Source organism: Emys orbicularis, chromosome 11, assembly GCF_028017835.1.
Source record: "Emys orbicularis isolate rEmyOrb1 chromosome 11, rEmyOrb1.hap1, whole genome shotgun sequence".
In the NCBI taxonomy this organism is placed as follows: Eukaryota; Metazoa; Chordata; order Testudines; family Emydidae; genus Emys; species Emys orbicularis.
Window position 1 is genome coordinate 32,422,882 of NC_088693.1, and position 20,369 is coordinate 32,443,250.

At 38.6% G+C, this 20,369-nt stretch overlaps 1 protein-coding gene across 2 annotated transcripts in view; it reads right to left on the bottom strand.

Moving 5' to 3' along the window:
- The window catches only part of PLA2R1 (phospholipase A2 receptor 1), an 81,493-nt gene that overhangs the window by 34,040 nt on the left and 27,084 nt on the right, over positions 1 to 20,369 (bottom strand). Inside the window, exons 5-10 of one of the 2 annotated variants that reach the window (XM_065413477.1) lie at positions 17,874 to 17,987; positions 17,181 to 17,324; positions 16,713 to 16,901; positions 13,977 to 14,134; positions 12,354 to 12,461; positions 2,542 to 2,654 (exon numbers count right to left, since the gene is read on the bottom strand). In XM_065413477.1, the coding sequence (XP_065269549.1) occupies positions 2,542 to 2,654; positions 12,354 to 12,461; positions 13,977 to 14,134; positions 16,713 to 16,901; positions 17,181 to 17,324; positions 17,874 to 17,987 (826 nt within the window). Of the gene's footprint in view, positions 1 to 2,541; positions 2,655 to 12,353; positions 12,462 to 13,976; positions 14,135 to 16,712; positions 16,902 to 17,165; positions 17,325 to 17,873; positions 17,988 to 20,369 lie in introns of both variants that reach the window. The other variant, XM_065413476.1, reaches the window with a different exon arrangement.

Here is a 20,369-nt window from a genome sequence, read left to right on the forward strand (position 1 = left end):
TGTTTACTACTACTTTCTCAGCTAGTGCAGTATGGCAACTGGAAACCAGTGTCTGAAACAATGATAATGTGGCAGTGATGAACAGTTATCACACCTGTGCCTCCAGTGAGGTGCGGTGTATCCTCAATTCCCATTGATGCTAATGAGAGTTGTAGATGCTCAGCAACTGCAGGATCTTCCTTTGTATTCACAACATGCATTACTATTCTACTAAGATATTCACTGAGTATTAGGGACAATGTAGGGAATCACTGTCCTAGCAAAAAGAATCTCCATCAACCTAACTCCTGGATTTTTAAATCCATCCCACTGAATTATTCTCTTGAACCTGACAATGCTGTCTGTCATTTTTTCAACTGACCGGGTTTCTCATACTTTATTTCTACATGCCACTAATGTTGGGGGAAATGTATTATTTTCCAAAAGTGAGCAAGCACGTATCTGGCTGCTAGTAGTAACTGTGTTATAAATGTGTCTTACCTCCCATTCAATCACCTCCTTTAGACTATAACCTAATAGAACTATGGATTCTGTGGGTAGCCTAACTTTGAGTTATCTTGAAAAATTCTATTTATTATTTTTCTACAAAATATTATTATGATAGGATATTCCCACCATATATGCAGACAGGTCCCTATTCCTCCACATCCAGGATCAAGTAGGTTTTATCATGTCTAGTTAACATTTTTCAATTTTGAAAAGATAAATGGACAGTTGAGAAGAGGTTCACCAAACACGAAGAGGTCTCTTAATGGTAACAAATGCAGGATATGAGTAAGCTTTGTTAATATTTGTACAGAAAGTTCATATGTGTAAATAATGATCAAATAAAAAGGTTAAAAAATAAAATATTTCCTTATATTTTATGCATATTTGAACATTACTTATTTAGAGCTTGATCCAGCCAGGTGCTGAGGACTCCAGCCCCAATCCAGCAAAGACCTGAAAAATGTGCTTAATTTTAAGCAAGAGTAGTTCTACTAAAGTCAAGCATGTAATTTAGTGCTTTGCTGGAGTGGGGCCAGAGTGCTCAGGATCAAGGCTTTACAGTTGTATCCTGCAAAGTAACCTCAATTTCCACTAAACCAGGTATCTGTCCCCGTGTAATTTACTACCATAGAGTGGTAGCAATTTCATAAAGGGAGCAAAAAAGGAGACACAATGGCATTGATTGGTGACCCACATTTCCAAGAATTCTATGAAACCAGGGCGGGGCAAGTAGGGAACCACCCATGGCGCAAAGCTGCAGGATCGGAAAAATGGGGCGGAAATGGAGGTGAGATGTAAAGGGGCTAAGGGAGGGAGTTCCACCTCCAACCTGACTCACCTCAGTGGGCCACCCAGCCAGTCTGGGGGTGGGGGCGCAACCAAAAAAATCAGGGGCGGGGGGCGCGGGGGGGGGAAATGTGACCCAACGTGCCCTCCCCATATCGCCTCTGGGCAGAAAAATTATGATAAAAATGGTAGAAGATGCAAATACGTTTGCTGTCCCTGGCTGCTAAAATGACTAGTTATGGTTCTGTATGAATCAATTCCATGGGTCAAGTTTAGAGGTCAGTTACCCAATTGTATCTTTTGGCAGCCTAATAAACTCCTATGTAACTGATCATTTTTATTGCTCCTATAGTAATAGAAAAGAATTGGATACAGGGTTAGAACACGTAAAAGGGCTTCTCCTGAGGCCATTTGTCCTCAGACACCCTAAATGTTTCCTTGGAGTAAAGGTGCTCACAAGCCTTGTTAACATTGGCAGTTTTTTTCCCAACTTTTCCACACAACTAATTCTGGATGGAATCAAAAATAATGTGTTTGTAGTAAAATAAATCTTGACAAGCTAGGAACCCCTCTTACAACATTTACATCTATGTATCATTGACCATTAGTGTATCTACACTAATATACTTTATAATTGATTGAAGAGTATCAACTTTTTTTTCCCTAGCTCTCCCCACTGGCTATATAGAAAGTGGAGCTGATAGAAAATTTTCACAGAAATCAGATTTTGTTTTTGAAAAAAAAAAAAAAAATTAAATGAAAATGCAATTTTCCATCAATAAACCACTTCGATGGAAATTTTTCTCTTTTATTTTTTGTCAAAAAAAAAAAAAGAATTCTAAAACCCAAAATGCTTTCAGTTTAAAATGCTGCCCTGGTGCCCCACAGGAGTCTGATCAAGGAGTCCAGCCTATAGAGGAGTATGGGAACTTGAGGGACCTGAAGTATTAACCCCCCCACAGCATGAAGCACTATGGTGGCATTTCAGAATGGAAGTATTTTGGATTTTGATTTTTTTCTACAAAAACTTGAAATTTTCTGTAGAAACCGCCCCCCCCCCCACACACAGTCCATCAGGTCAGTAACTGCACTCTACCAAATTTAATCCCGCCTCAGGAAGGAAGCAATGACAAAATGAACATTTGATTTTAGTCAGTCATTAATCTATGTAGTATTATTTATAAATAGTAACATTTTCTCTATGCTTTTTTATAGTTAGAATAACATGTTACAAATATCTTTGCACTGTCTAATAGCATTAACTACCTGTTTGTTACTGTTACGAGTGAAGGAGGACAGTAATAGCCACTGGAAGCATGTTCAAAACTTCGAGGGGTATTGTCGATTTTGTAACAAAATCCACCATGTCTCTCCCATCCCTTAAAAAAAATAAGGGTTATTTATATATCATATATATAATATATATGCACAATTGGTTTGGTTGTTAAGCAAGTGATCCCTCTTTGTACTTTCTATGTAATCATCACTAATTATGTTATCATATGTGCCCCTTTCCTTTTTGCTCTGGTGGGGTCCTTGTGACCATACCTGACTGACAGTCTTATGAGCCAGGCTTTCAGTAGCCCTCTGTTTTCTGCTATCATGTGATGAACTATTCCGTTCATAAACCAGAGCTGTTTTTGATCTACTTTAAAATGAATACAAATACAATACAAGAAAGAAAAGGATTACTGGATACATATTGAAATATGGCTGGTGTCACTGACTTTGCTTTGTAAAAACAAGAAGCTAATATTAAGTTAAATACCAGTATTCATTTTTTTAAAAGAATGTTGTATCTCAGAGAGGTAGGTAAGTAGATGAATCCCAATTTTACAGAATCAAAAACTGAGAGTTTAAATCCATTAAACATGAAAAATATTACATGAAAAGTTTATTTCATGATCTGTGATTTGTAGCCTGTAGGTATAAGTATTTGCTAGGTAAGGCATAGGTATAAATTAAGGCAGTAACACAATGAACCTACAAGCCTCAAGGACTGTAAAATAATATTTTAGCTAAACTAATCAAGGTCTAAGTCCCAAAAATCCTTATCATAAACAGCTAACCAGGAGTAACCCTAGATCATAAGATATCACAAGACAGAATGGTGTAATAAATAAGTAACACTGAACTGCAGACAGCTAACCACAAGATGCCAGATTATGCCAGCTTTAGATAATTTAAGTTAGGAACATCAGCAGATATCCAGCAACAAGAATGCCATGGTAACTAATTGATGTACAAATGAGCTTGAGGTAAAAGGCCCAGTAACCTAAAAGGGAGAAGGGCACCCCTACATTCCTCACCCTAGGGTGAGGAAATACAGATAAGGAAAAGGGGCTGAAATCCCTACTGAATATGCATTAGGCAAAGTGGACATCAGCGTAACACATTATAAAAGCTGTATCTTGGCCAGTGGCGGATTAGCCACTGGTCCAACAGGGCCCATGCCCAGCGGTCCTGGCCAACTGGTGGGCCCTGGAAAAATGGGCACCCCTGCACCCCGACCCACTCTGCCTGCCTGGCACTCCTGCTGGGGAGCGGGGTCAGGGTGCTGGGGCTTGCTCCTGCCTGGGAGTGGGGTTGGGGCTGGGCGGCTTATAGGGTGACCAGATGAGAAGAAGAAAATATTGGGACACCGGGGAGCAAAAGAAAAAAAAAAAAAAGCCGAGTGCCGCCGGCGGAGCAACAACAAACAAAACAAAACAAAAAAGATTTTATCGGGACGTCTGGTCACCCTAGCGGCTTGTCACACTCACCTGCCCACCCAGCACTCCTACTAGGTAGCAGGGAAAGCCCCCGCTCCCCCACCCAGCAGAAGTGCTGAGGAAAGCCCCTGTGCCCAACCCTGCTCCCCGGCAGGAACACCAGGGGAGGAGGGGACTGCAGATGGAAGGGGTGGGGGGCGACTTGCTCTGGCCCAGGGCCCCACAAAACCATAATCCACCTCTGATCCTGGCCTGCATACCTTGGGAGATGCCATGATGATGACCAATGATGGGGATGGTGAGGATGATGACTAACGCTTAGGGTTTTTCTGCAGGGAGTGGTGAGAGTATATGGATGCTCATATGTGGGATGTTTTGACCATCTTATATTATTGGTCTGCTTTGCTGGGTTGGTGTGTTTGTGATTTTGCTAACTGTGCTAATAAAAATATTAAAAAGACAGAACACCTTTCCGAAATGTAACTAACTGTCTCCTTTGGGCACACGGGATTCCTTGTAATAGCCTTAATATTTCTGGATCTGATCATGAGGCAGAACCTTGCCAAACCACAGAATGCTAACTGGGAATTTATACATAATGAATAGATCAGGCAACATATTGAATACAGGGTAATGAGCTTACTTACTGAATCTTGGGGGTACACGCCAGGACATTTAGATATGTCATTTTGGGATGAAGTGTTTAATTGTGCTTGTTAGTTTATAGTTGTGATAACTCTCTACTGATGTAGAATATCAAAAGTGTAAGAAACATTGCATGTTGATTCAACAGAGCTGGTATTTGTGACCATCTGTACCCCTATGTTTACCCCTTTTATAAGATTATGATATTTTTGGTACAAAGTATGCCTTGTGAGGTATCATTTGAAAACTCATAATTTGCTGATCATTATTGTCCTGGTAAGATGTGTGTGGCAACATTGTATGTAAAGTTATAATATTCTACTGTATGATATTACTAAGACATGTTCCAAGTCTGGAGAGCAGTCAGTTTCCCAGAGACAAAAGGCTAGCCAGTGCCTCAGACAGATGTCAACAAAATCAAATGGACCATCACCTGGTTAAGTGGCCATTCTTTGGCAGGAAAGAGGATGTGGGCAAAAAATTACATCTAGACAAAGAAACAACTGGGGGTTCCTGTCCACACATCCTTTCTGTCTCCTGAACCTTAGCTGGAGATGATTCTCAATGAAGGGAAAGAACTATAAGAAGGGAGAGCAGACACCCTAAATGATCTCTCCCTTTCTCTCTACCCCTAGCATCGACAACACTTGAAGAACAAAGGAAGCAGCATTGGACTGGGGGAGGGATCCTAACTGAAAGAAATTCAGCCAGTAAGATTGCTGAAACATTGGGTCAGAGAGATCTTTGCTTTGAATTGACTTAGTTTATTAAATTGGGCATTAGCTGTGTTTTACTTTTATTTTCTTGTAATCAATTGAGACTTTTATTCATTGTCTGTAGTCACTTAAAATCTTTCTGTAGTTAATAAAATTGTTTTATTGTTCTAAACCATTGTGTTTGGACTGAAGTGTTTGGGAAACTCCACTTGGGATAACAGGATTTGTGCATCTCATTTTCTATTAATGACGAGCTTTGTATGAGCTTGTATTGTCCAGAAGGGGATGGGCAGTACAAGACATATTTCTGGGAGAAAGTCTGGGACTGGGACTGCAGGTGTTGTGCTGCAGTGTAATTCAAGGGTGGCTGGCTATAGCACTCATACAATATAACGGGGGTAACTTACATGCTGGAAGCTGTGTGAGAGCAGACCAGGAGTGGTAGCTGTCACAGAAAAACAGTGTAAAAGGCACCTCAGGTTGGAGAATTGAGGAAACACAGCTATTCATCAGTCCAGACTGTACCCTGTCACAGTATTATATGTTACAGCTGTATGATTTTTGTTTTGAACTGAAAATTGAATGTTTACTTAATACTAAAAGTGGTCTCAATGCTGACCTTTGATAAGGCAAATCATCCTTCTTGTTATTTACTTCGTATTATTTTCCTGCTCTGTTTTCAAACCCAGTAATACTTTTAATTTTCTTCAATCATTTTTTTAAAATGCCAATAGCACAGGATAAAATAAATGAAGCACATTATAGCTTACACAGGTCTAATTTTTTTCATCCAAGATGTTCGCATTGGGGAAGAGTTGACAGAGCTTTTGTAAAGGGAAGTCATGCCCCACCAATCTATTAAAATGCTTTGAGGGTCTCAACAAGCACATGGACAAGGATGATCCAGTCAATATAGTGTAGTTGGACTTCCAGAAAACTTTTGACAAGGTCTCACACCAAAGGCTCTTAAACAAAGTAAGCAGTCATGGGATAAGAAGGAAGGTCCTGTCATGGATTAGTAACTGAGTAAAAGACATAGAACAAGGGTAAGAATAAAGGGTCAGCTTTCACAAATGGAGAGAGGTAAATAGCAGGGTCCCCTAAGGATCTGGACTGGAACCTGTGCAGTTCAACATATTCATAAAAGATCTGGAAAAGGGGATAAATAGTGAAGTGGCAAAGTGTGCAGACAGTAAAATATTACTCAAGATTGCTAAGTCCAAACCTGACTGTAAAGAGTTACAAAGGGATCTCACAAAACTGGGTGATTAAGCAACCAAATGGCAGTAGAAATTCAATGTTGACAAGTGCTAAGTAGTGAACATTGGGAAACATAATCCCAGTTATACATACAAAATGATCGGGTCTAAATTAGCTGTTACCACTCAAGAAAGATCTTGGAGTCATTGTGGACAGTTTTCTGAAAACATCCACTGAGTGTTCAATGGCAGTCCAAAAAGCTAACAAATTGTTAGGAACCATTAGGAAAGGGATAGATAAAAAGATAGAAAATATCACAATTACACTGCATATATCCATTGTACACCAGAACTTGAATACTGCATGCAGTTCTGGTTTCTCCATCTCAAAAAAAGATTTATTAGAACCGGAAAAAGTACAGAGAAGGGAAACAAAAATGATTAGGGGTATGGAATTGCTTCCATGTGAGGCACATTTTTGTAGTGTTTTGCAGATTTCCTTACAGAATGAGGACTGAAGTTCAGATATAGAGTGAACATTTTGTGAGAAGTATTCACCCACAGATGAACAATCCTTGGAGCTTAAATTCATAACTTTGTTGTAATAAGCCATGATTTTTAGTGTCTAGCAATCTATAACCCACTAACAATCCCCCGCACCGGCTTCCAGGTTAACAGGCCGCTTCACCTTGAACAGTCCCCTGAAATATGTGTTAATTACTTATGCTCAACAATGTGTTCCATCTTATATTTAGCTGTGACACTCTGAGTACATTTCCCCAGACCTGAAGAGCTCTGTGTAAGCTGGAAAGCTTGTCTAGCTCACCAACAGAAATAAAAGATATTATCTCACCCACCTTGTCTCTCTATTTCATTTTTGTTCATCAATTGTACTTGGCATTCCATCCCTTAAATTCACCTCCTTCTTTCCTATCTTATTTTCTGCAGGCATGGTAACATTAATAGTATCAGTATTGGGAGATGGGCCCTTTTTACCACAAGTGACAAGCAGTAAATAAGAGAAATGCCTGGTTTAGTGCTATGCTATGGTAGCTGTGAACATGTCAATTAAATTACTGAGGACCATAACTGCCCACTGATATATGTGTATGCAGTGTTGTTGTAGCTGTGTTAGTCCCAGGATATTAGAGAGATAAGGTGGGTGAAATAATATTTTTTATTGGACCAACTTCTCAAAAGCTTGTCTCTCTCACCAATAGAAGTTGGTCCAATAAAATATATTACCTCACTCACCTTGTCTCTCACTTCTTATCTCTGTCATCAAGTAACTGACAGCTCCAGAGCTCCTACCAGAAGCTGGTTTAAGGGAAGTTCTTAAAATCATTGTTTTTGGACAGATTGCCATAGAGAAGCTGACCTTTGTTACAAGACATTTTCTCCCTGTTAACAGATAATAGGTTAAACGAATAGTTGAATTAGTAAATAAATAAAAGTTTAAAAAGAGCCAAATAGCTCATGGTGAGTTGAGAGAAGAGGAAAAATAGTGATTTCTGCAATTATTAGCTAAAGATGCACTGCAAAAATCAGAATCATCAGCTGATCAGATGCACAAGAGATTTTTAATGCTAATCAGTCTGAGGATCAAGTAATGAAATCAACAGAAGATAAAAACCTCAGTAAAATAGATAAGACTAGAAAGCTTCATAAAGACAAACAAACATACCTGGGCTAAGAATCCTTGAGAGAAAAATAAGAGGCATAATGAATTAAAAATCAGATGTGAGACAAGCCACCAGAATTTACCTATAGTTAGTTAATGTACATCAACAATGACAAAAAAAAGGAAGAATAAGTAAACCTGGAAGAGCCCATAGAATGAAACAAAGAATAAAGTTAATTTTCTTACTAGTAACAGGCAGAATTTTCTATGACATGATGGCAGCTATGCTAATATAGAAAACTACAGTTTGGGGATGCAACATCTATTTAACCAACGCACATAAAATAGATGGAAAAAGAAAATTAATTAGCAAGATAAAGAGTCCAAAATAAAAATTTAAACTTACTGACTACTTTTGATCAAATGCACACAACTGCTTCTATCAAGTTAAAAATTAACAGACCCATAGAAAACAAGGAACTATACCAGGCTTGAGCATGTTTTACAGGATGAAAAACAACAGACAGCAAATAAGAGGCAACTCCCACAGTACATTCCACTATTTATGACCTATGAGTCAGACGTGAGTTCTGATCCTGGGAGGTGCTTCACTGCCTTTTGCAATGGTTGAATGCCTTCAAATCACACTAAGTTGAGAGTGCTCAGCATCTCTCATTCACTGCTTGGTCTAATGAAACTGGCTCTGTTCACCCCAATGAGGGGCAAAGGAGAGAGGGAACAAAATTAAGAATATCTTTCTGAAGAAAAATGTGAGCGTGATGGGGTATATAAACTCAAAACTGGGATAGAAGGAGCAGTTCTAGGCCTACGTAGCCCCACCCTATTGCACCTGCAGAACCTGCTCCAGCTGGAGGAGGAGTTTAAAATAGAGCTGGGCAGTTCAGAAGGGTGAGGAGAAGAGATAGGATAGAATAGGAGATAGACTGGTAGGGGAGCCCAGGCTCTCAAGTCTGCTGTGAGGTGGTATAAACCCCTCCCTCCTTGAGATAAGGGGATTAAAGACATTGTAAGCCCTGAAGTAACGATGTGAGGCCTTTGGGGGCCCTCAGTTGGGCTGGAAACTCCTTTTTTGGGGGCGGGGGGGGGTCTTTGGACTTCTATACCTTGTTGGACTCTATCCCAGAAAGGGATGATTTCATGTGTGACCTGGCTAGAGGGTTGAGTTACAATCTGTAATGCTGGACAACCAGGTCAGATCAGGACCCCAGGCCAATTCACTTGTGTATTAGTACAGATCAAAGTAATGTGTAAGCGTGTATTGAGATGTTTAAATGTCATGAAATCTAGTGGAATGTTATGTATTGTTTTCACTTATTTGTTCCTATTATAATGTAACAGCAAACATTTACTTTGTGCATATTCCTGTAACTAAATAATCCAAAGAAATCTTGTGAAATACTAATGAAGGACTTAAGGACTTTAACAGAAAATGTTAATTTCAAAGCAAGTGGCCATTATGTGATAGTTGGCGATTAGAGGCTATGTGCATTCCTCACTCAAAGGAAAAGTCCATTTGGATAGCGACATTGTCAGCTTGTTTTCTGTGTGAAGATACTATAAATATGGATTAAAAGAAAGACCCTTTATCTCTGGACTGTTTGGATTCTAACAGGGCAGAATAACTAAATGAGAAGACGGAGATACCAGAGTTATTCCTGATAGCCCTGAGAGACCTTTAGGAAACTGGCAGATTACTATATCTTGCTACCATTTGGAATTATAGACTATGATTCTCTGGTACATATATTTTACCTGCTTTAACCTCCCAACAACTCTCATTGTTTTTCTTACCTAAAAAACCTTTAGTTAATTTACTATAGAATTGGCTGTCAGCATTGTCTTTGGTGTAAGATCTGGAGTACCAATTACTGTGGGTAAGTGACTGGTCTCTTGGGAGAAACCTGATGTGGTGTGATTTTAGGTTTAAGTGAACTTTTATCACAAAGTCCAGTTTGTCTCAGTGGCAAGACAGGCTGGAGAGTCTAAGGGGACTGTCTGTGACTTCATAGTAAGACTGGTATAGTGATCCAGGAGTTCACATTTGTTACTGGCTTGGTGAAATCTAATTACTGGCTTGGTGAAATCTAATTATAGAACACACCACCAATTTGGGGTGTCTGCCCTGTTTTCTGACAGTCTGCCCTGAGGTAGGCACTCACAGTCGTGAGCCACTCCAGACAGTGTGACAGTATCTACTCAAAGAGAGATTGCCAACATGCTGGAGTGACCACTGGCAGGCAATACTAGAGATGGGGGAGAGTTGCGACCCAGGGACCTAACCACTTGCCAGTACCACTCGTAATCAACAGCCCCGTCACAGCGAGGAATTTTTTTTTTTTTAATAAAATATCTGTTTGTGTGAAATATTCAAATGGAATGAAAAAGAGTGTAGTGACTGAGGTGGTCAAAGAAATTATAAATGTGTACAACCTGCAGGTAGATGGAAAGACCTAAATACAACAAAACTCTTGATACTTGAATGTTACTCCAAGTTCTTCATTCAGCAGTACACTACTGAATGATAATCAAAGGTCATACTACTTCTAATTAATAATGAGAACCACCCTGACCTAAAGATGATGGATGCAGTCACAAGGTCAAATTCCGCATTTTTTCCCCAAGCAAACTCCCATTCACTTCTGTCTACTTTAATCTAACCTAAATATTTATATCAGCCCCATCACCAGGTATTTGAATGCTTTACTAATTTGTTAAAGCATACACATGAAATTTGCTGTCTCTCTTCTTCCCCCACTTCCCACACTGGAGAGAAAAATTGTCCACTCTTGATTTTGACGAGGTCTTTCCTGTGCTTGCAGCTTTAGAAATTATTAAAAAATGACATGTTCTTACTAAGCTGCAAGAATCTTAACAGCCTGTGCCCAAGAGCTGAGATGAAGGAGTAGGTCTTTGAAAGAAAAAGACATCTGTAACAATTCTGTCAGTTCAATGACTTTAAATAATTAACTGCTGGTAATGGTATCACCATAATACCATTTTCTACTTTTAAACACAAGACGGAAACAAGAGATTCAGTGAACTCAGAACCTGTTCTGTGATCAGATTTTTAAGCTTCATCTTTAATAGTACTCATAACACAACACACCTTAGAATGACAGAACACCTGAGAATATTATAGTATATCTATTTACTTGATATACCTCAAAATAGAGATTGGCTCAAGTGAAATGCCCTTATGCAAGCACCCTAACTTTGGGGAATTTTCTATTTGGCTCCAGATGTGGATACAAATATCACAGAAAGTCTCTATCTCCATAATGGTATGAACAGAAATCTAAGTTCTTAATAGACCTGAATTTGGGGGAAAATTGGATCTAGGTCCTAACTTTTTAGCTTGGTCCCTTCTCCAATTTAAATTGAATCTGTCATGTTTCTTGACCTCTGCACATAGCTTTGTTATTCAAATATCGAAAGGGAATGCAAAAAAAAAAAAGGGGGGGGGGGAGGAAACCATTACATTGTGCAGCAATACTGCTTCACAACCAAAGAAAGGACAAATATTTCTATTGAAAAAGCTTTTATAAAACTTCTCTATAAAGTTTTGAGCAATTTTCAAGGACACCAAAACCCATCAATCCCAGAATGTTTCTTTATAGTGTGTCTGTTGAACAAACTGGTAGCAAAAACAAAAACGTTTTACCACTGGACCACATAGTTTAAAAAGCTTGAATTCCTATTATTTTCTCCCTTTTAGATAGCTTCATGCCTTTCCATTTGTTTTACAAAAGTGAAAGGAAAGTCAGATTGAGTGTAAAAGTTCATTCTCCATATAAAAAAAAAAATGACTGTTTTTCACCCTGACATTCCACTTGAAACTATGAAAACCATGTGGGAGGTGGGGCATCATGTAACAGTCATTATTTGCACAGATGGTCTGCAAGAGTATTTTGACTTTTGATCTAGAAAGAAACAGGAACTTGGGTCATAACTTCAGACAAGGCAATGATCCATAAAAGGAGCACTTGCAAATCTTACATTAATCTTTGGTTTATACATTTTTAAAGCCAACAATAGGAATGAGATTTTTCCTAGGAAAACTCAAGTATATTTTTAATGTGAAAAAGCAAACATATTAGTTATATACAAATGCGTAAAGGTTTCCGATCACATTTTATGAAGTAAAAAAAGCATTATGCAAACTCACCCCTGGACAGTCTGATTCCTCCTTGGACGTGTCATTTTCAAGCTGTCCTGCTATTTTACAAATGTAAAAATATCTATCCTCACAATTTTTAACTTGCCAGTGTCCTGCCTAATAAAAAAAAACAAATAAAAAACCAAATCAAATGCACACATGATTAAGTAGTTTCTTTTCCTATTTAACAGACCCTTTTGGACGAGAGAATAAACAGACAAATTCTCCTCACTTGATTCCTGTGTTTAGTCTTCCCATTGACTTCTGCAAAAACCTTCAATGATACTATTTGTGTGAGTAAGGCAAGAAGGATTTGTCTCTTTGAATATTAAAATGAAATGCCCTTTAACTGACTGAAGCCAATGAAAACTGCTGTTGCTAGCCCTCTCAGAATCATGTCTTAGATGTTTCTTAGCTACCACTGGGCCTGACACTATTAATCCTTTTTCGTGTGCCTAGTCTTTACTCAAGCAAGTAAAGGTCTGTGGGACTGGGCCCCTAGGCATTTTTAAACTATTTGACATGCAGAAAATGAATGCTTTAAAAATTAAATTTTGTGCCTTGGTCTCTGCTACGTTGCACTTTCTATAGTCATTTACACCTGTGCAAAATGGGTGAAAAATGCTCATGTGTATCTAAATTATAATTTAATTAATTATCTTCAGCTCCAAGACATTAGGCCTGATCTTCCAGTTCTCAGTTACTAAGAGTAATCCTTGGTTTCTGTGGGACTACTCCCATGAGTAAGGATTAATCACATGAGGAAGGGTTTTGCAGGACTGGGCCAATTATTAGGGACTAGATAGAATTTCTGATAATTGTGCAGAATAGTGTATTCTTTGGCAAAAAACATACTTTACTATAAAACCTGGAAATGGTATCACATGGCATTAAGGAAAGAGTTTATTAGTGGGTTTGAGCATTACTGAATTATCCTTTGGCCAGATAAAATATTGGTGAATGTTTTTAGACATCCTTGTTTGGCTAGTAGGAACTGTAATTTACCATTTTTTTTTAAAATGTATGCATATTGCTCCCAGTCTCAAAATCTCTGGCAGATTTGGAGTTCAATCCTGCTGCCACTAAAAACAATGGCAAAACTTCCAATGACTTGGAGTGGGATTGGACAGTATATGCTGCTCCTTGTATATTTTTACAAGATGTTCCATAAACTGCTATAAATGCTGAGAACTGAGAGCAACATGAAACCGGCATACTTTATCAAAAAAATTCATTTGGAGCTTTCAAGTTAATAACCTAAATACAATAAATTAAGATGCACTTTATATGGATTTTAAATTATTTTCTCTTCACTGAAATAAAACTACCTGCCCACTGATTTTTGTCTTCTTCCATTTGGCAAGCATTGCATTATTCCATTTCTTATTGAGGATGAGGCCCAATGGTTATGATTCATTCTCTGTTTTGTTTGTGCATCAGCACAGTCCTAAGACTGATTTTTAAGGCTATATCATACTTTTCAAGACTTAGAGTCATTAAGCATCAACAGGCAATGTTGTAATGTGGTTAGGGATGGAAAAATATATGCATATTAAAAAGCCCGACACTGATCATGACCAAAATTGATTAACCTAACTTTATTTTTAAAGGAAAGGAGGAAAGAAAACTTACAGATCCTTGTGCTGAAACACAAAGTTGACTTGTTCTCTGAAAGATATTAGGCTCTTGTTTGTGCCAGTTAGTGAAGGTTACTGAGGAGCCATCAGACCATTGAAAAATAACTGGGGTTTTATTACTGTTCAAGCCAATCCATGTTTCGGTTACATTTTCTGTAAAAGAGATTTTAAATTTTGATGAAGCAGAAATAAATGCCAATTATTTCCATAGGATTAACAGCACCTTTTAAAAAAAATGCAGAATTTCAGTCAGTTTCACCTTTTTTTTACAGAGATATGTTTCTACTTTACTTTATAAAAAACGGCTTCAAAAGTAAACCAATGTATGTGATGTTATGATCTGTAAATGCCCCTGGGGGGAAAAAATTGGGAGCATATGCATGCAAGGGGGAGAAAAAATGGTATAGAAGAGGAAGTTGACTATGGAGTAGTATCCTTTTTAGGGCTATCAAGAAATTAAAAAAATTAATTGTGTGATTAAAAAAATTAATCACGATTAATTGCACAATAATAGAATAGCATTTATTTAAATATTTTTGGATATTTTCTACATTTTCAAATATATTGATTTCAATTACAACACAGAATACAAAGTGTACAGTGCTCACTTTATATTTATTTTTGATTACAAATATTTGCACTGTAAAAAACAAGAAATAGTATTTTTCAATTCACCTAATACAAGTACTGTAGTGCAATCTCTTTATCATGAAAGTTGAACTTACAAATGTAAATGTAAACAAACTTGTTTCTCTTAGCGATTGACTGAACAAGAAGTAGGACTGAGTAGACTTGTAGGCTCTAAAGTTTTACATTATTTTGTTTTTGAGTCCAGTTATGTAACAAAAAAACCCTACATTTGTAAGTTGCACTTTCATGATAAAGAGATTGCACTATAGTACTTGTATTAGGTGAACTGAAAAATACTATTTCTTTTGTTTTTTACAGTGCAAATATTTGTAATAAAAATATAAAGTGAGCACTGTACACTTTGTATTCTGTGTTGTAATTGAAATCAATATATTTGAAAATTTAGAAAAACATCCAAAAATATTGAAGAAATTTCAATTGGTATTCTATTGTTTAACAGTGCGACTAATTGCAATTAATGTTTTTAATCGTGATTAATTTTTTTGAGTTAATTGCGATTAATCGACAGCCCTAATCCTTTTCCACCCAGCCTCTGTGGCTGGGAACTAATGGGAGCTCTACTCTACATGGGTGGGGAGACATGACCTCTTGGAAGAGCCACTGTAGATTCCCTACTCAGGGCAACTTAAGTTGCAAAGAAAAAGGTATCATAAACATTGCTGCTTTGAGCAGTAGTAGTTCTTGCTCCATAGCTTTTGCACAGGGATTATTATTGAATTAAATAAAAGCCCATGCTGTCATGCAGGTGTAATTTGTAAAGTGTAAAAAAAATATGCAACAATTCCTGAGAACTTAACAATTAGGCAGCAACAGACCATGAATTCCAGTGATGATTGAACCTGGTGATACTGTAAACCCAATGAGCACTCAGCCAGTCTGAAACGATGGAAACAGCTACAAGCATGACTCAGACATTCTAGGCTTCAGAGTGACAATCCTGGAATTTTACTATATAGATGCTTGGGAGCAGTTTGCAGGGGCCCAGCCAATAATAAAATGAAAAGGATAAGAATCAGACTGCAAAGGGCTTATTCAGGACTTGCTCAGAAGCTAGAATATGCCAAGCTCTATGGTAAGAGACACTTGACCATTAGACTCTGATGCTAGTCCCACCTCCTAGAGGGAACAGTGTTTTCTGGAGCCTTACAAAAGGGCGTTGAATTGCATGGGCTACTGCTCTTCTTTTGCATGAAGGGGAGAATATGGCCCTTCACTGCCTTCATACACATTCATTTTGTTTATTTAATTACAACAGTGCTCATTGGGGTAGCAGATGAGATACACATCTCATTGTTGTGAGGATCCTAGAGCAGGGGTGGGCAAACTATGGCCCAGGGGCTGCATCTGGCCCTCCAGACATTTTAATCCGGTCCTCAAGCTCCCATCAGGAACCAGGGTCCAGGACTTGCCCTGCTCTGGCACTCCAGCCAGGGAGCGGGGTCAGAGGCTTGCCCCACTCTGTGCGGCTCCCGGAAGCAGTGGCATGTCCCTTCTCCCCCCGCAGCTCCCATTGGCCAGGAACCGCGGCCAATGGGAGCTGCAGGGGCAGCACTGGCAGACAGGGCAGCACGCAGAGCCACCTGGCTGTGCCTCCATGTAGGAGCCGGAGTGTGGACATGCTGCTGCTTCTGGAAACTACTTGAGGTAAACGCCGCCCAGAGCCTGCACCCCTGACCCCCTTCTGCGACCCAACCCCCTGCCCCAGTCCTGATCCCACTCCCACCCTCTGAATCCTTCGGTGCCAGCCTGGAACACCCTCCCTCCCGCACCCTGAACTTCTCATTTCTGGCCCCACCCCAGAACCTTCACCCCCTCCCACACCCCAATCCCAAATTTTGTGAGCATTCATGGCCCGCCATACAATTTCCATACCCAAAAGTGGCCCTCGGGCCAAAAACTTTGCCCACCCCTGTCCTAGAAGGAGCAGGCATCATAAATTCGTATTCTATCGTATATCTGTACAAGACAAATAATATCATGCCTGAGTCATGTGGAAACCCATCATTAAAAGAACTTAATGAATAAAAAATAATTCAGTTATTAAAAGTAACACAGTTTAAACTAACTCTCCAGCACTCACCATCTTCAAGAAGGTTAATAAATAACTCCACATCTGCCAAGGAAGTTATACTAATGAGATTGCTATTATCAGTCTTGCAAGAGAGTAAAGCCTCATTCCAGCTCTTTTCCTCTTTATGAAGTTTGTAGCAGTTGCGGTTGTAGGGATACCAGCCAGTGTTACAGCGGGTAGGATGATACTTCCATATATCTTAGTTAAACAATAAAAGATAAGACTATATTACACAAAATTAATTTCAGGCTATGCTCTATTGTTTTCTTAATACAGTCATAGCTTTTTTTTTTAATTTACAAAAGTAGAAATATAAAACCATCCAAAACTACTAGGTAAAGACAGAACATTTCCACATACGAACATGCAGTATCATGTATCAAAATACAAATGCTAAATATAGATGATACTTTATTGTAAAAAAAAACAAAAAACAAAAAACCCTACCAAATGAAATATTACCATTGAGAGACTTACCAAATGTTTCATATTCTGTACTATTTCCATATTTTTTGCATACATAAGGCAATCCAGATTCACATTTATAACTTTGCCAGTCATACTGCGCCTTTGAATTAAACACCACACAGTGATTTTCTCCAAGTGCGCTATTGGTGAGACCTACAACCAATTAAAAAAAAACGTAAAATTAACCATAATTTACTTTTGAATTGCAAAACAGGCTTACAATCTTCTACAAGTGTTATCATATTGATACACAAACCAAAAGCTCTCAGTAAAGTAAAACAAGTTTTATTGCTCAGCACTGGGTAATGCAAAGGAACTGATTGAATTCACAGGAATTGGATGGTTGAACATCACAATCTATATTTGATGGTACGTGTTTGCTCACTGAGTGCTATCCCATGAAATACCTGAAAAGTTCCAGTGTCCATTTTCTGTGGAACTGAATAGCCTTGAAATATGGGACAAGGGATGTCATAGGGCTTATCATAGTAACGTGAGACTAATCAGTTAAAATTCCCAATAGAATACATCTTTAAAATACCCTTTAAAAAGTCCGATCAATGAAACCCTGATCTATGTCCCTGGAATTTTGAATATCCCTCCAAACGAAAACACAAAAAGGGCCAATACTCTTATAAATTTCAGTTATAGAGAACATACAATTACAATGCAATAATATAGTGCAAGAGGAACATCAATTACTTGATCTCCAGTTCACAAATGCCAATGGTGCTCCATCGGACCACTGCCAGCCAGAAGATTCATCCAGTCTATTTAGCCCTGTCCATAGCAGAATTCCTTTAGTGCTTAACTTCTCTGAAATATAAAAAATAACCAAAACATGTTGAACATTTCAGATGCAGATATACTGTTCTGATCTCTCATGATGATAACAAAGCAAAGCTTAAAACAAGTCTCCAGAAGGTTTAGGAATGCCATTGGCATTTAATCTTTGCTCTTGAAAATGTTCTATTCCATTACTAATCAGTATTATACTGAAAGACAACTAACTCAGCCAGTCACAGTGCAGGGATAACATATGTCTGCAACAACATGATCTCTTCACCTTCCATCCTGTTTCAGGTTTTCTTGCTCATTATGAATGAAATATGATTTTAAGGTCAATTATAGTAAACAACAAAATTGTCAGACACTTAAATGAACATAATTTGTTGGAGAAGAGTCAACATGTTTTTTGTAAAGGGAAATCATGCCTCACCAATCTACTAGAATTCTTTGAGGGGGTCAACAAGCATGTGGACAAGGGGGATCCAGTGGATCCATTTTCAGAAAGCCTTTGACAAGGTCCCTCACCAACGGCTGTTAAGCAAAGTAAGCGATCATGGGATAAAAGGGAAGGGTCTCTCACGGATTGGTAACTGGTTAAAAATTAGGAAACAGAGGGTAGGAATAAATGGCCAATTTTTAGAATGGAGAGAGGTAAAGAGTGGTGTCCCCCATGAGTCTGTACTGGGACCAGTCCTATTCAACATATTCATATATGATCTGGAAAAAGGTTAAACAGTGAGGTTAAAACATTTGCAGATGATACAAAACTACTCAAGATAGTTAAGTCCCAGGCAGACTGTAAAGAGCTACAAAAGGATCTCTCAAAACTAGGTGACTGGGCAACAAAATGGCAGATGAAATTCAATGTTGATAAATGCAAAGTAATGCACATTGGAAAACATAATCCCAACTATATATATAAAATGATGGGGTCTAAATTAGCTGTTACCACTCAAGAAAGAGATCTTGGAGTCATTGTGGATAGTTCTCTGAAAACATCCACTCAATGTGCAGCAGCAATCAAAAAAGCGAACAGAATGGTGGGCATCATTAGGAAAGGGATAGATAATAAGACAGAAAACATCATATTGCCTCTATATAAATCCATAATGCCCACATCTTGAATACTGCGCGCAGATGTGGTCATCCCATCTCAAAAAAGATATATTGGAATTGGAAAAGGTTCAGAAAGGGGCAACAAAAATGACTAGGTGTATGGAACGGCCTCGGTATGAGGAGAGATTAATAAAACTGGGATTTTTCAGCTTGGAAAAGAGAGGACTTGGGGGGATATGACTGAGGTCTATAAAATCATGACTGGTGTGGAGAAAGTAAATAAGGAAGTGTTATTTACTCCTCATAACACAAGAGCTAGGGGTCACCAAATGAAATTAAGAAGCAGCAGGTTTAAAACAAACAAAAGGAAGTATTTCTTCACACAATGCAGAGTCAACCTGTGGAACTCTTTGCCAGAGGACATTGTGAAGGCCAAGGCTATAACAGGGTTCAAAAAATAACTAGATAAATTCATGGAGGATAGGTCCATTAATGGCTATTATCCAGGATGGGCAGGGATGGTGTCCCTAGCCTCTGTTTGCCAGAAGCTGGGAAATGAGCGACAGGGAATGGAACACTTGATGATTATCTGTCCTGTTCATTCCCTCTGGGGCACCTGGCATTGGCCACTGTCGGAAGACAGTATACTGGGCTAGATGGACCTTTGGTCTGACACAGTATGGCCATTCTTATGTATAAAAATATTTAGTGCCTTCACCTGCAAACTGTAGACATTTCAAATCCTAGTGTAATAGGAATTTCAGAGTTTCCTGTTAGCGACATCCTATAATTGAAAGTGAGAATTGTTGGGATTCCCTCCAAGACCTCTTTCCACTTGGCTTCCCAAGAACTCAGTTTGACTCCAGACTTTGTCACTCAGGTATCTTCATTTGGCATACAGCAATGCTACACTGAGTTGATCAGGCTCAAACGCAGTGGGAATAGATGAAGGGTTCAGAATAGCTCCAAAATTACACGGAAACTCTCCCTTTATATACATATCTCATTGCATTTACTATACATTGCATCACACGTTTTTGGATTGGATTGGTTACTTTGAGCTGTCCATGCATTGTCCATCCTGACCTCCTCTTTACCACCTCTTTACATTCCTTCCTTATCTTGTTTGCAGTAAATGGTTCCCTGGTTGTCCTCCCTCTGATCCTGGCTGGCCCAGACATTTTATCTTTTTTAGCCTAATGATCTGTTTACCTCCAAAGTCTATCTTCAAGAAATGGGGACTCCTTCAATGTGTTAATCACTCATGTCAGGCCAGGCCTCAGCTACATTCCCTGCTTCTGTTTTTCTGTTTTATATTAGCATTCATTTCATCTGCATCATATTCCTGTTGTT